The 15,908-nt window shown below is 42.4% G+C and overlaps 1 protein-coding gene and 1 pseudogene across 1 annotated transcript in view; both read left to right on the forward strand.

The window, feature by feature from the left end:
• Positions 1-13,864, forward strand: part of LOC117022593 (sorting nexin-9-like) — a 53,166-nt pseudogene extending 39,302 nt beyond the window's left edge.
• A 285-nt stretch (positions 13,865-14,149) lies between these two features.
• Positions 14,150-15,908, forward strand: part of CCNY (cyclin Y) — a 184,875-nt gene continuing 183,116 nt past the window's right edge. Inside the window, exon 1 of the mRNA XM_033106267.1 lies at positions 14,150-14,434. Within this exon, the coding sequence (XP_032962158.1) occupies positions 14,281-14,434 (154 nt within the window). The 5' untranslated portion in view covers positions 14,150-14,280. The remainder of the gene's footprint in view (positions 14,435-15,908) is intronic.

Here is a 15,908-nt window from a genome sequence, read left to right on the forward strand (position 1 = left end):
GGAATTTAAAATTTTCTGGTAGCCCCATTTTAAGGAAGTAAAAAAGAAACAGGTGACATTTTTGTATTTAACTTATATATGTAAAACATTGTCATTTCAACATGTAATTAAGATAAAAAAGCATCAATAACGTGTTTTACATTTTTTTGGTCCTCTTTAAAATTCAGTGTGGATTTTAATTGCTTAGAGCACATCTGAATTGGACTAATCACATTATAAATACTAATAGCCACATGTGGCTAGTGGCTACCATATCGGACAATACACTTCTAGGGTTTCAGGGCCCCAACCGTGGATATCAGTAAGAGTTAGGAACCAGTTTGTGTATTATGCAGGCCAAGTGGGGAAATGAAGCTATGAGGTGTGATCAAACAATACAGTGAATGTTTAAATTAAAAAAAAATTTATTACAGTAAAAGACACATTGCATTAATCCCCCTCAAAAGATTCCCCCTCGCTTTGAAACACTTATCCCATCATTCTTAACACTTTCTGAAGCGGTTCTCGCAGTCCTCTTTTGTGAGTGTCTAGTTGTGCTGTTATGGCTGCCTCCATGTCCTGAATCATTTTGACTTTGGAGAAGAGCCAGAAGTCACGGTGCCAGATTCAGTGAATAAAGTGGATGAGGACACACCACAATGTTTTTATTTGACAGAATTGCTGTACCAGACGTGATGTGTGACAACGGAGCATTATCATGATGGAGGATGATTTATGGAACAGTTTAAAACACACCTTCTCTCAACCGTAGCTCACTGCACTCTCTCACCCGACTGACTGCACTGAACAAGTTGAAACTTGTCACACACTGTTACTAAGGTTCCACGCGCTGCTTCCCATATTGAAGATCCCTGCCTTTCCATTGGATAGTACTCAGCAGGAACATTCACTATATTTTGTTATCACAAAGGAAACGCTTCATGTCAAAGTGAAGGGGAGTAGTTTGAGGGGGATTAATGACAATGTATCTTTTACTATGACAAATTTTTTAAAATTTAAACATTCACCGCAGTTTTTGATTATACCTCATATATCTTCAGGTTCAGTCAAAACTTGTTTTCTGGGGTAGGGATGGAGAGAATTTAAAAAAATAAATGCTTTAACTAGAGGAATCTACAAGTTCTCAGGGCTGATACTGGCCATCAGACACTATTTGCTGTCAAAAGACTCCATTCTACGTGCTTCTAAATGATTATCTGGTGGCTGCAGAAAACCAGAGGTGGAGATCAGGGACAGGCCTGGGTTTTAATGGGAGTGCCACCAAGAGGAGACAAGAGCAGACCAGGGGACAATGGTGAGGAGATGATCCTCTCTGCAATAAAGGTCTGCACTAGGGTGTGAAGGGGAGGGAAATAAGGTTGTTTGGGTAGGTAGAGGGAGGGAAGACCATGAATGTGACTAATGTTTCTCCTGAAGATATAGCTGAAGGGCTAGGAATGGCGAATGACTGCTAACGGGTACAAGGTTTCTTTTGGTGATGATGAAAATGTTCTGAAATTAGATTTGGCGATGATTGCACAACTCTCTATATTAAAAATGATGTACACTTTAAATGGCTGAACTTTATGGTATGTAAATTATATAGCAATAAAGCTGTCACAAAAAATAAATAGAGCTTTGGGGATATACGGGATATTATTAAGTGGTATGTGGGCTCCCTGAAAGGGAGGGCTGGGTAACAGAAGAAATAATGGCTAAAAAAACTTCCCAAATTTAATGAAAACTATCAACCACAAGCCAGGAACTCAAAGAATCCTAAGCAGAATAAACACACATATTTGTACCACAAACTCTGAGGTATATGAAATTGCTAAAAGCAAGTGATAAAGGGAAACATCTTAGAAGTAGCCTGAGGAGGGGGAAACACATTATGTACAGAGGAACATAAATACAAATTATAGCAGACTGCTCATGAGGTATGCAGGAAAGAAAAACATTGACTCCATAAAATGATAAAAGAAAGCCAACCTAGAATTCTATGTCCAGTGAAAATATTCCTCAAAACAAAAGAAACTTTCCAGACAAACAAAAATGGAATTTGTCACCTGCAGACTTGTTCTATAAGAAATGATAAAGGAAGTTGTTCAGGCAAAGGAAAATGCTACCAGATATGAAACCTGGATTTACAAAAAGGAATGGAGATCACCATAAATGGTCAATATGTGGGTAAATACAATTTTTGTATCCATTTCTTAATTTTTTAAAATGGTAATTGTGCAAAGCAAAAAACAAAACAAAAAAAGTACAATGTGTTATGGTGTTCATGCCATATGTAGAAGTAAAATGTATGACAAGTGCTCAAATGACAAAAGAGGAAATGTGCAAGCATAATGTTGTAAGAGTCTTACATTATACATGAGATGGCATAATATTATTTGAATGTAGATTGGATAGTTAAAGGGACATACTGTGAATCTTTGAGCAACCATTAATAATTAAAACAAAAAGAAGTAGCTCATAAACCAACAGTTGAATTAAATCCTAAAAAATAACCCAAAAGAGGGTAGGAAAAGAAGAAACAGAAACCAAGATTTGGAATAAATAGAAAATAAAGAGCAAAATGATAGATTTAAACCCAACCTACCGGAAGGTAGTAGAAGATTTCTTAGGACACAAATAACAAGAGCTATAATAGAAGATATTGATAAATTATACTTTTACAAAGTTAAAACTTATGCCCTTCAAAGGATACTGTTTAAAAAAAAAAGGAAAGAAAGAGAAAAGACAAGCCATCTACTGGGGGAAAATATTCACAAAACACATATCTGACAAAGGCGTTGTATCTAGAATATATAAAGAACTATCACAACTCAATAAGACAAATAATTCAATTAAATTGGGTAAAAAACTTGAATAGACATTTTACAGGATATTTAACATATTTTGTACAAAAATATGTGTACAAACATATGTCAACATCACTAGTCATCAGGGAAATACAGAGTAAAACCACAGTGAGATTCTGCTACATACTCACTAGAATGGAGAAAAAACGAATGACAATACTGTGTTGGTAAGAATGTAGAGTAACTACAACTCTCGCACCTTGCTGGTGGGAATGTTAAATGGTACCAGTACTTTAGAAAACAGTTTGGTTGTTTCGTAAAAAGTTAAACATACACTTACCATACCAACCGGCTGTCTTACCCCTAGAAATTTACCCAAGAGAAAACATATCCACACAAAGATTTGTACATGGATGTTCATAATGACTTTAATAATAGACAAAAACTAGAAACAACCTATATGTCCATCAACATTATGGTATGTACACAAAGTGTGGGATACCCGTATACTGGAAAACTATTCGGCGATAAACACAAATGAATGGATACATTCAACAACAAGGATGAATCTCAAAATATTATGCTGAGCAAAAGAAGACTCACCAAAAGAATAGTATACATGCTGTGTGGTCACATTTTAATGAAACCTTAGAAAAGGCAAATCTTATCTATAAGTGACAGAAAACAAATCAGGGGCTGCCTGGAGTCGGGGAATATTGACCTGGATGAGCACAAAGGAATTTTGGGGGTAATGAAATTGTTCTTTGTCTTGATTGTGGGGGTATGTTAAATTGTTAAACTCATCAAAATGTGTTGATAATTAAAACGGGAGTACTTTGTTTTAGGTAAACTATACTTCATTAAAATGGATTTTTTTAAAAAAGAAAGGGAAATAGGCATTACCAATATGATCAGATTTAAACTTTCTTACCAAATTCTGGTTCTTCTCTAAGATTGTTCTGGTCAGCTTAACTAAATGGGGATAGCCAAAAATGTCCACTTCATGTCTCCAAATAAAACTTTTGTAGATAATTTGTATTATTTATGCAGCTACCTAATTCTTTACATTTTTATAGTATATTGATATTTAAAATTTAAATCTGTCCCAGTGGTTCTGTGAGTGGGACTGGGGTGATTATGGATGTTCTAATCACAGCCTTCAGAATGCTATTATTCAGTGAATTAGAATTGTGACAAAATATTCTTTATGAAGACCATTGTTATAGTTCAGTGTTTCTTTTATTCTTCAGACCTACCTCACAATCTCATGTTTTTTTTAGTCATAAAAATAGTACTTTATAATTAAGAAAAAATTCCTTACTGGTCTTTTGAATTTTTGTACTGAATAAATGTGTTTCCTGTTAAGCCTCCCCAGACCACTGAAGCCTAAAGTGATGGTTCCCTCTCTCAACTCTTAGACCAATTACTGGGTATACTACTTATTTGGCAATGGAACTCTTCCACGTTTTCAAACTTTCCAACTGGTTCTTCAGATCCTTGAGCCCACAGTAGGTACCTAAGTGTTTGTTGATTTAATTATTCTGTATTGATTAATAGAGTTGAGGTATTTATTCAACTACTTCCTTGTATAGGGCTTTCCTTACAAATGGAAATAAGCTCAATGTTTAGTGATTCTGCAGCAATGTAGGTATTCAGATCAGTGTGGCTCGATCATACCATTTAATTCACAGAGCTCAGCTGCTGTAATTTTCTCGAGAGTGGATGGAGGAGGCATTAGCAGAACAGTCGGAGACCTGGATTCTGGAGTTGGCAGTTACAGGGCTGGATCTGGTCCTACAAAGCAGGTACTGGGAGCCTCTCCTCACCTAATTTAGGACACAGCTCTGCACTCCACATGCTGGGTTCCACTTTCTAGGTGGTGGCTGCTTAAAGGAATTGAGCCTGGTTTGCTGGGTTTGAGGTTCACTTGTTTCAGTCTCCCTCTGTACACAATGTATTTAAGTTCTGTCATCTTCAAGTTTAGACCTTTGGGAATACTTTTCAATGGGGAAGACAATGGTCTGCATTTTGGAGATCGACCTTTTAAGATGTTTTCGTAACTGAAAGGCACAGGTAGACTCAACACAATGCTATGCAAATTCCCTGTACTCAGTTACTCAGCGTAGGGCCCTGTGGAGGGGCAGTGAGGTGGCGTGGCCCTCAAAACGACGGAAACTCAGTTACTGGACAGAAGGCGTCTTAGCTTAAGGAGCAGCACAGCTAATATAATTTTACAGTAGGTTAAGTGGAGAATAACATGTTCTGTGCCTAAAGGCAAGAAATTGTACCACTTGCTGCCTTTCAGTCTAAGAGCTAGAATTCTGAACAGCATCCAAATTCCCAGGTTACACTTTTTTGCATTAGAAACCACTGCTTCCATGCGTATCCCAGCCTTACAGCGATGGATGAGGTGTCCTCCAACTTGGATTCTCTTCTGTCACGAGCATGGATTCTACTTTACAATATTTGCTTGTTTTAGCAAATCACAGCGGTTTAGACAAAGACTAGGGGAGGGGGAAAAGCATTGGAGGTGAGAGGGTTTAGTCAAACTATTCTTTTTTTGAAGAGAGAAATAGGAAATGTGTTATTGCTTGTGGAAAAGGTAAAGATTTCAAAAAAAAAAATGAACAGAGGAAAACAAAACCAACTAAGTTTTGGATTTTGGGTATAACCATTGTTAACACAGTCTATTTGTGAATATCCCTAAAGGCATCTCTTTACATGTATATTCATAAGAATATGCAGTTTTTCGTAAGTAGGATCAGTCTGCTTTTTCTCTCAACTATATTTCATGGCTGTGTATAAGTATAGATGTATACACATCTTTATTTTTATGACTACATAGAATTCCATTGTATGTAGCAGAATTTACTTAACTAGTCATTACTTCATGGACATTTAGTTTGCATTCAATTTTTCACTATTACAAATTAAATGGCACTTCTTAGCATATTTTGCCCAAATAATTTAACATCTGTAAATATTAATATTCATTTCAAGTACTTTAAAATCAGTTATATAGACTTGTAAGTGAAGAAACATGTTAGTAAGAGTGGAAGTGCTTTTATTTCCTGAGAAGTCCTTTTTTCCCCCTACTCCATTCACACCTTTAGAATATGGAAGATAGGTGGCCTAAATCCTGTTCCTCTTTTCTATTAGCACTTTATACATAGAAGTGTCCCAAGGCAAAGTTGTGAACTATACGTTTTGGGAGCAGGTACAATGAGTCTTCCCTGACTGATCTCACCGTTTTTCACCCTATTACCTGTGCACTTGGTGTCCAGCATTTTCCCAAGTGCCTCGGGCCCTTCACGACAGCTCCTGGCTGGATCCCTTCCCAGAGCAGGTCTTGTTCTCTCACTGCTCCTTTTTCTTTAACCCCTCAGTTTTATGAGTGAAGATGCTGCCCTATGTTCTACCATCCTTTTAGGGCCTCGAGAAGTGATCTTTCTGGCCAAAGAGATATACTAACTGGTACTATGCTATTAGAGAACAGGTAACATTTTAATCTGTTATAGGCCTGCTTATCTGCAATTGGGCTGATTTCTGGGCTCACTTATATATATATTTCCAGAGTGATTTGGAAAAAGTGGAACCAGAATGACTGTTTGAAAATCCCTTCTGTCGGTAGTTAATCTTAAGAAGTGGTTTGAAATAAACAATTTTTTTTCTTTTGCAAACAAGTGTTACTTTTTTCTCTTAAAGTTTCCAACAGGAAGCTAAATAATGAATTCTTGACAGAACGTAATTGCTGTTATTTTCTTTAGATGCTATGAAAAGTTATAATGATGTGCATGTTCTGATAGAATGAATGACAATATTTGAAGTGAATAGCTGGCAGACAGGGTTTCTCTGTACCATTGCCCTGGTACCATTGCCTTTTGGGGCGTATGATTCCTGTTGTGGAGGCTGACCTGTGCACGGTAGAATGTTTAGCATCTCTGGCTTCTAAGCATTAGATGCAGCAGCATCCCCTCTCCAGAAGTGACAATAAAAAAAAAATGTCTCCTGACATGAGCAAATTGCCCTGGGATTCAGAACTACCGATTTGTACAAACTGGCAAAATCTTTCAGCTGAATGAATATGGGTTATTAGTATGTATGTGTTGCATACACACGCATGCACAGACATGCATAATCCCATACACAGCATTTTTCTTCTGGAGGATTTGGGTGCTTTTAGGTTAAGGGAAAAAAAAAGACATAAAGCACGGCAACCTAAGCTGTGGAATTGTGACTTCTGCCTCTGAAGTAGATGCCTTAAAGAATTACACTTCCCTTCAGTTTTTCTTTCTAATGCAGTCAGAGTTAGGCTCTAAGAAGCACAACTCCATTTCAAAAGGGCTGTTTTCCTAGTTAATTCAAGTCTAGAGAAAGCATTAAGGTAATAAATGCTATTTATTGCCAGCAGATCTCTATGAATATCAAATGCTTCACAACGCAAAGAATGAGGAAAATATTTTCTCAAAAGTTTCTCCACGTAATAAAAGGGAATTATCAGTGAAAACTCAACTTTCCACAGTCATCACTAACACCTCACCCCTCTCCACTCCCCAGTTCATTCCCTGTCCTTCTCTTGCCCTACATAAAGGAAGGAAAAATACCAGAAAACTGAGGGGCTAGAAAAAGGAGCATGTTCAAGTACCGGCCCACGTCTTACTCAGGTGTCAGGCCCTGTGGCGAGCATGAGAGGAGTGAGGGAGGCGTGGGTGCCCTTTAGGAGCTTACAGTGTAATCGGAACGATGAAATAAATGAACACAACAAAAATAGGAAGAGATAAATGGTTTTAGATAAAACATCTGTGAGTTTATTATCGCCAGCATGAAGGATTGAGAAAAACCAGTGCTTGTGCTGGGCCTTGAAGGGTAAGTAGGATTAAAAACTTGGTGTTGAGGGCAGGGAAGGAGGAAGAGTGTTTTAGGGGGGAAGGTCACATGAGTAAAATGAGAGTGAGTTGTGAGCAGTTCTGATCAGCTGGACAGAGGTGACTTGAAGGCCAGGCAGAGTGGCATTCTAAAAACAGTAAGAAACTATTGACAGTGACAGGCCTGCCCACTGCAGTGGGATCTACCTAGCTGCTCTTGGGGTCCCCAGGACTATTTGAATGTTGAATTATCGCTGCAGAGTGTTTTGAGTTCCTTGGGGGTTAAAAACACGAGGCAGAGACAGTAAGTTAACACAAGTCTTTAAGTATCCTTGTTTTACTTTTAAAACGCTGTCGGGTTTTGTCATGTTGGGAACAGGGTCTGAACTGAAGCCAGTTGACTAAGGTAAAGGTAGGTGAAAGTACGGATCATGGGAGACATTCAATAAATCCCCTACCAGCACCACGAACGCCAGTCATCCTGGACTAGAAAGACTTGTTGCTGTGCTGCGAAGAGGATAAGGCGGCAGAAACAACCTTCCCACCCCTTTCCAAATAGTCAGTGAGGTCATGAAAAGAAAAATTTATTTGAACAGGAAAATCAATTTCCAGGATCTTGAGCATATAGACCAGGGTAGATTGATGGTTTCCTCCCAGGAACCTTTGGCTTCAGTTTGGGGAATACCGAAGGAGTAGTGCTATGTTAAAATAGTGTAGCGGGCATTTAATTCTTTCAATTTCCATGGGGACTAATCTGCCTTTTGGAAGAACTTTCTTGTGCCACCAAAATTCTACCTTGGCTCCAGAGCCTGCCTACTGCATCTTTCTGTTCCAACCTGGATTGTCCTATGAGGAGCCAAGTGAATATGACACTCCACAGTTCTAGGTCAGAGTCCCTATTATCTGGGGGTCAATTAGTGAAAGTTGTCAACATGAATACGTAAATCTCTATCAAAGAATAGTATCAAATACTGGCCAGATCAGGATTAGGTTTGGCTGCATATAACTTGGGAGTTCAAAATAACGGTGACTTATAAAAACATACCGTGTTTCCCCAAAAATAAGACCTAACCGGAAAATAAGCCCTAGTATGTTTTTTCAGGGTGACATCCCCTGAACATAAGCCCTAATGTGTCTTTTGGAGCACAAATTAATGTAAGACCCAGTCTTATTTTCGGGGAAACACGGTAGTTTCTCTCATGTAAAAGAAGAGTACAGGGACATTGTCTTAGTTCATGGCTTCCATCTTCAAGGTCACCTGGTATTCAAAAATGCATGCTCGAATTCCAGCCATCATGTCCACATTGCAGGAAGCAGAAAAGAGGAAGCTTCTCCAGAGAACTTTCCTGGAAGATTCCACTCACATCTCATTGGCCCAACTTAGCCATGTGGCCAGCTGTTGTCTTTGAGGCAGGCATATTGCTGTTCCTCACAAAATGGAGACCCTGTATTAAGGGAGATGGAGACACTGGGGAGGAAAGCAGCAGCCTCTCCAGTCTGACCTATGCCTGACCCTGCTGAAATGCTGGAATTTGCCTAATCAAAAGTACATCTCAGTTCTCAGAGATTACCCATACACTTACTATTTCTGTTCATGGTGATCAAAGAGGGATAAAGAAGATAGAGTTTGGCAAAAGAGGGATTGGACTTCTTAAGGCTTTAGCCTGGCGATACCTGGTGAATTCTCAGTGGTGAGTTAGATAATTCCGTTTCCAAGTGGGTCTGTGCCCAGATACCCAGAGACTATGGCTATCTCCTGCTTCATTATTTACTTATAAACTAAGGTTTTACTCATAGACAGGAAATATGTAGCATAAGTGTTAGGTTCTTTCTTTTCTTTGGCGGGGGGTGGAAGGGGAATAGGACATTTTTTTAATTGGCGAACAGTGTGTACTTCCAGGACTTTTCCAAGTCAAGTTGTTGTCCTTTCAATCTTAGTTGTGGAGGGCGCAGCTCAGCTCCAGTTCCAGTTGCCATTGTTAGCTGCTGCGCTAGTTGCAGGGGGCGCAGCCCACCTTCCCTTGCGGGAGTTGAGGAGTCCAACCAGCAACCTTGTGGTTGAGAGCCCGCGCTCCAACCAACTGAGCCATCTGGCCACCGGGGAGCTGAGTGGCAGCTCATTGACTTCATTCTAGTTGCGGAGGGCGCAGCTCGTTGGCCCTCCATGTGGGAATCAAACCGGCAGCCCCGTTGCCCAGAGCTCACGCTCTAACCGACTGAGCCACCTGTCCACCCCTAAGTGTTAGGGTCTCATCCTCCTTTCCTCATGGCAGTATTTTTCCATTAAACTGGAACATGACCTCAGAATCCTTCTCAACAGTGTTCCTGGCAGTTACACTGGTCCAAAGGATGTGTCGTTGGTGTTTAAATCTACCTGCCATCTTTAATTGCTTGTGAGGATTTTCAATCTGACAGATTCTCTGGGTATAATTCTTTAATTTGTAGCTATAAATCTCTCATAGATATATCCACAGGTGATAAAGGCATATATTTATAGGTAGCAGCCTTGTCATTTTTCAGATTTTACCACTAAGTGAATGCAATCAACTCAAATTACTGGACATGTTCTAAACATGTTCTTTTGACTGTTTTACTGGACTATGATTTCTCTAGGCCAAGAATTATATCTTATCCATTTTTGTATCCCCATGGTACCTGGCTCAGTGTACTTTTAAATGTTTTTATCAATAAATGAATCACGTATAATTGGTCAAGATCAAGTGACTATCAAAGTAAATACTTCCCCATAACTGGTTACATTGTGGACTGCTTACCACAGAGCACTACTAACAGGAGGCCTTATCTGGAGGGGAAGTCATTAGAAAAAAAGAGGGTGACAGGAGCAGCACTGGTGGTACAACAAAGGGTCTTGGTTATTCCAGAACTGCTTTACAAATGTTTGAGTAACTGACACAGGAAACTGGCTACCTGGTGACAAAGAAAGGACAGATATACTCTGAGCAGGGTTTTTTTTCCTGAGATTCTACCCATTTCCCTTCTTTTCACCAAAGGTCCATCCAGGTCCTAGGTTCACTTGGCTCAGTGTTTTATGTGTTCTAGGTGATTCAGAGTTGTGCAAATGACAGATTCATATTTCATGGATATAGGTGTGGCTGAAGTAAGACTGTACAAGGTAGCCTATTCTGATTTGTTTTAATAAATATTATAATTATTTAATACTCTTACCATTTATGTTTTAAATATTGTGGTTCCACTGAAAATTTTGTTGAGAAAAAAGCTACTACTGCTAAAAAAATGTGAAGAGCACTGCCTTAGCTAGCTCACCCAAGTCCCCCATTTACCTCTTTATACTGACCAAATTCTTAAACATTAATAATGGAGAAAGATGAAGGGAAACAATTACCAAATGTTTCTTTCTGCTCAAAGAGCATGGTGGGTTCTGATCAGATCTAAGTTGATGTTTTCTAAGAAGGCTGAAAAACTGTCTTAAGGATGGGGCCTTGGGTTGCAACGCTCACCTTCCCTGTCCCGCTCCAGCGCCAATCCTGGGCTAGATCTACCCTATTGAAGAAGTGTCCGCACATTTAGATTCCTAAGTCAGAGTTGGCTAAATTCCTGCATAACGCTTTGCCCTATAGTTGCTGACTGTCTACTTACTCTGGTCAGAAGGGTTAGGCCCCAGAAATAACAAGGCTCCCCTCTCTTTTGTCTTCTTCAAGTCTAGAACTAGTCCTTAGCAGTCACTCCCAGCTCCCCTCAGCAAGAGAACAGAAGAGGAGAGAAGCAACACTAGAGTCTCTTTTCCATTCAAAACTTTTGCAGATTTCTTCTCTCATTACTCCAATCTGCTTCCCTGCTTCCATTGGTAGTGGTAGCTAGAGGTGGGGGCAGGAGGTTAAGCTGGATGCAACCCAGATGGGACCTTATGGACTCTAATTAGAACCAAGGTGCAAACCCCAGGTAAGCCATTTCTCAGTAGTTTTACCTTAGACAGGTTTAATTATCAGAATTAAAGTGTCTTTATTTGTAAAATGGGGGATAACAACATAGGCTTAGATGTAAAAAATACTTAGTACAATGCTTGGCTTCTAGCGGGTATTCAATACATGACACCTTTCATTATCATCTTGGCATCACATTGCTTCTGCAACCTTTCCTAAAGTGTCACTGTGTCAAGCAGGAACCATCTTTGCCTGGAGGAGTTGGAAGTGCGTGTGTGTGGGGGTGGGGTGTGGGGGCGTGGGGTGGTGGTTGGCACTCAGGTAAATCACTGGTCAAGATTTAGCACTTATCTTTCCTCCCCACGCCTGTTGACCAAAAGTCATACTTCTGAATAAGCCCTAAAGGAAATACAGTGGGAATGTCAGAGAATAGGTAGGTGTGATGGGGGAAGGCGGGGAGTGCACAGAACAGTCCCTACAGGCCAGTGACTATCCCATCCTTTGGCAAGAGTGTGTGGCTACCTTGAGCTCCAGTCATGTCTTCCCCTGCCTCCAGATGCTATTCCCAGTTAATGCTGCCCGGTGATGGCTCTAGAACAGGAAGAATGAGAGCCACGCTGTCTCTTCAGTGCTATTTGTTTTCCCATTTTGAGCCCTTCAAAGCATGTCATTAATTAATTAATATTATAAATTTTATGATGTAACCTATAATGTACCTAAGTGAATATGCCATACACATATGGCATATTCAGTATTGGATTACAAAGCAGCAATCAGAACTGACAGTATAGTAACCCCTTTCCCAAGTTTCAGCCATTTACCCACATATTGTAGCCCTGAAAATCTGAATATACACATTCACTGACTTGTAGTTATGTCCCAAACTTTCCTGGGAGGCAAGAGGGTCCGAACTGCATTAATAAAAAGTATTAATTTTTCTTGTTGCTATCTCCCCACCTCTTCCCAGCTGTAAGTCTTCAGAACTTCCCTTTTGCATTTCCTTTCTCATCTTGTCAGCATCAGCACTTGGCTGCCATTTTTTTCTCAAGGACATCGCCACTTATCCCGACTGTCGTTAATCTAGTTACCATCGTGAACCTTTTTAAAAATATGGTCTAATAAATGTATAAACATTACCAAGAGACAGAGGAGCAGCACAAGTTATAAGAAAAGGCTGGATATCAAAAATTAAACGAAATCACGTTTATAAAGCCTTTGGCAAGATGTACACATTGCTGATACCAGATAAATATTACTTCCCATACTTTTCTTCCCTGTTAGTTCCTGTCTGTCACTAACTAGTACTGAGATCTGTGGCAGGCACTTCAATTCTCTGGGCCTCAATTTCTTTATATTTTAAAAATTAAGAGGGTTGTACCAAGTTTTTTCGGGTTCAAAAACATTTTTTCCCCAGTCTCTCCTCATGACTCCTTCATTGACTATTTGGAAAAGGGTGGGAAGGTTATTTCTGCCACCTATACACTTCCCAAGACAGGTAACAGGTAAACGGACTAGTGAAGGCTGGTGTTGGGGGCCTGGGAAAGGAATGGGAACCCACCATCTCCCACAGCCAGGCAGTGTCACTTACCTTTATCTTATTTGAGTGGCCTCAGTTCAGATTGTTTCCCCTGCACAAAACCCAACAGCATTTTACAAGTAAACAAGGATAGCTGATGGTAAGTTACCTGTCTACCTCACGTTAACCTCCAAGGAACTCAAAACACTGCAGCTAATTCGACATTAAAACAGCCCAGGGCACCCTAAGATTTATTTCTGGGCTTAAAACAAGGTCACTATCAAGTCCTCCGCAAAGCTCAAAATAGAAGAACTCCCAAATAAAGGTCCAGCTTCCTTTTAAAAGCTTAAGAAGAAAGAAAAGAAAAAAGGCCCCCCCCCCCCCAATTCCTGTCGCCCAAGAGTGGCCAGCTCAGCCTCGGGGACTCCCAGGCCGCACCCCACCCTCCTCGGTCTCGCGGCCCTGAGGACCCGGCCGCCACACAACACTCGTCCCAGCGTCAGGCCCGGGGAGGCAAGGCCGGAGGCCGGAGAGGAAGGGCATCGGGACGTGGAGCGCCCACGACTTGGTCGCGGCTCCGGAGCCCGCATGAGGCGCGCCCGCGGCACCGACCCCACACACGCGCGCGGCGCGGGCCCACACCTCCCTCCCGGCCGCGATCTGCTTCCAGGGCAGCGGGAAGGGGCGGCGACGGGGCGGCGACAGGGCGGGGCGGGCGACGAGCAACCTCCGGGCCGTACCGCGCCTCCCCGCGCCGGGCCGAGGGCCGCGCCCGCCCACGCCCGCTGCCCGTAGCCCACGATCGCTAACGCGGACACGCGTCTCAGCTGCTTGAACCGGAACCTCTTGCCGAGGCCGTCGCCGCCGCCGGGACCCGGGCGCCGATCGGGAAGCGCGGGGAGGCGGCCTGCGCGGCGCCCGCCATGGCCGCGGCGGGGTGAGGTAGGCGCGGCGGCTGCAGTCGCGCGGACCGGGCGCTCCTCCGCCGCGGACAAGCCCGCCGGGACAGGGCGGCGCGGAGGCCGAGGGATCCGCCCGCCGCCCGCTTGTCGCCGCCCCGCCTGCAGCCCATGGCGAGGCCCCGCCGCCGCCGCCGCTGCTGACCGGGCGGGCCACGCTTCCGTCTGTCCCCGGCGGCGGGCGGGCCTCCGCTCCACGCCGCGCCGGGCCCCGGGAGCCAGGCGAGCGCCGCTGGAGTCGGGCCGCCGAAGATGGGGAACACTACCTCGTGCTGCGTGTCGTCCAGCCCCAAGCTCCGGAGGAATGCCCACTCCCGGCTGGAGTCCTACCGGCCTGACACGGACCTGAGCCGCGAGGATACGGGCTGCAACCTGCAGCACATCAGCGACCGGGAGAACATAGACGGTGAGCGGCGGGCCCGGGGCGGGGGGGGACCCGCACCCCGCCCGCGTCCGCGGGGCCCGGACTGCACACCCGCGTATGCCAGCCAGACTGCTTGGTTCTCTGATCCCGGCTCTGGGACCCGGGACCCGAGAGCTCGGGGCCTCCTGGCCTGTCCCACGAGGGAGTCGGGGGGACTCTGCCGGCCGGGGCTCGGGTACCGCAGGCGAAGAGGTGCAGGTGGCCAGGTGACAGGAGCTGGCCCTTGTCAGCCCTTGTCAGCAGACGTGAAGGGGCAGCGCTGGGCGGAGGCGGCCAAAAGCCCGGGGTTCCAGGCACGGTCTAGTCCCAACCAACTTATGCGCGACAAGGGTGAGCCCGTTCGCCCTTTAAAAGGGGAAGGGAAAGAAAGAATGGACGATCTTTGGCATAACTGGAGTGAATTCTCATTTTGGAGTCACTGTTTCTACCTAGAGTTGGAGAACAGGGTTGGCCGCTGTCAGCTCCTCGGAAACTTACAAATTTACCCCATTTGGCTGTTCTACAGCAGCATTTCCTTTAAAAACTAAAACCAAAAGCAAAACAAAAAGGATTTGGGGGTGGATGGGGTGATTGAGGGATTGGAATCAAATAGGTTCACCTGAATGCTTACAAAAATTTCTTAAGAGTATCATTAGAATGGTTTGGAAACTGCTTTGGGTTAAGTTGCCCGGTTTTTGCTTGGGGCTGAATTACACTCCCGTGAATTTCTGATTGATCTTAGTGACTTTCTCTTTGGACTAGTGTTAAGACTGATCACTACACCTAGTAATGTTTATTTTATTGATATCTTTATTAGTACTGTATTATCGATAAACTACGTGGCTTAATATCTACAGATGGGTAGCTTATGCATCATGCTTAATACAGTTTCTGTAATTTTCAATTAAGAAATTTGAAGTACATTTTTATGACACCTTGATTTTTCTTTTGTAACCTAGAAATCTTCTCACAGTTGATCCGATTGAACTAATGTGAAAAAATTTCTTGTATGAATGAATTGACAACTCTGTCATAATTTATTCTTGTCAACTTTAGGATGGAAACTTTAGTGTGGAAAGCCAAATTTACACTCTCCTGAAGGAAAGGGTTTTCTCGATTGTTGGCCACCTTTAATCTCCCTTTAGTAGTAATGTCATCTCTTTAGGACAGCAACTTTATTAAATGAGTATCACATATAAACAGACTAATACATCTGGTTTATAGTAGGTGCTTAGTAAGTTAGGGTTCCACGTGACATTTCTAGTGTTGTTATTTTAAACTTCCATTATATTAACCCACTCGTTAGATGTCTTGAACTACAGCCATACTTTGTTTTTAAATTTATTAATTTAAAGGCATCTAGAAGGATATTAAGACCAGGTATGTCTTGATCACTACTATGGTCCCAAACACCTATCTGAAAGAAGTGTCTAGAATATAATAAAGACTTAATAAGCATTGTATTTTAAAGGAATGA

The sequence above is a fragment of the Rhinolophus ferrumequinum genome, chromosome 5 (assembly GCF_004115265.2).
Source record: "Rhinolophus ferrumequinum isolate MPI-CBG mRhiFer1 chromosome 5, mRhiFer1_v1.p, whole genome shotgun sequence".
NCBI classification, from domain to species: Eukaryota; Metazoa; Chordata; class Mammalia; order Chiroptera; family Rhinolophidae; genus Rhinolophus; species Rhinolophus ferrumequinum.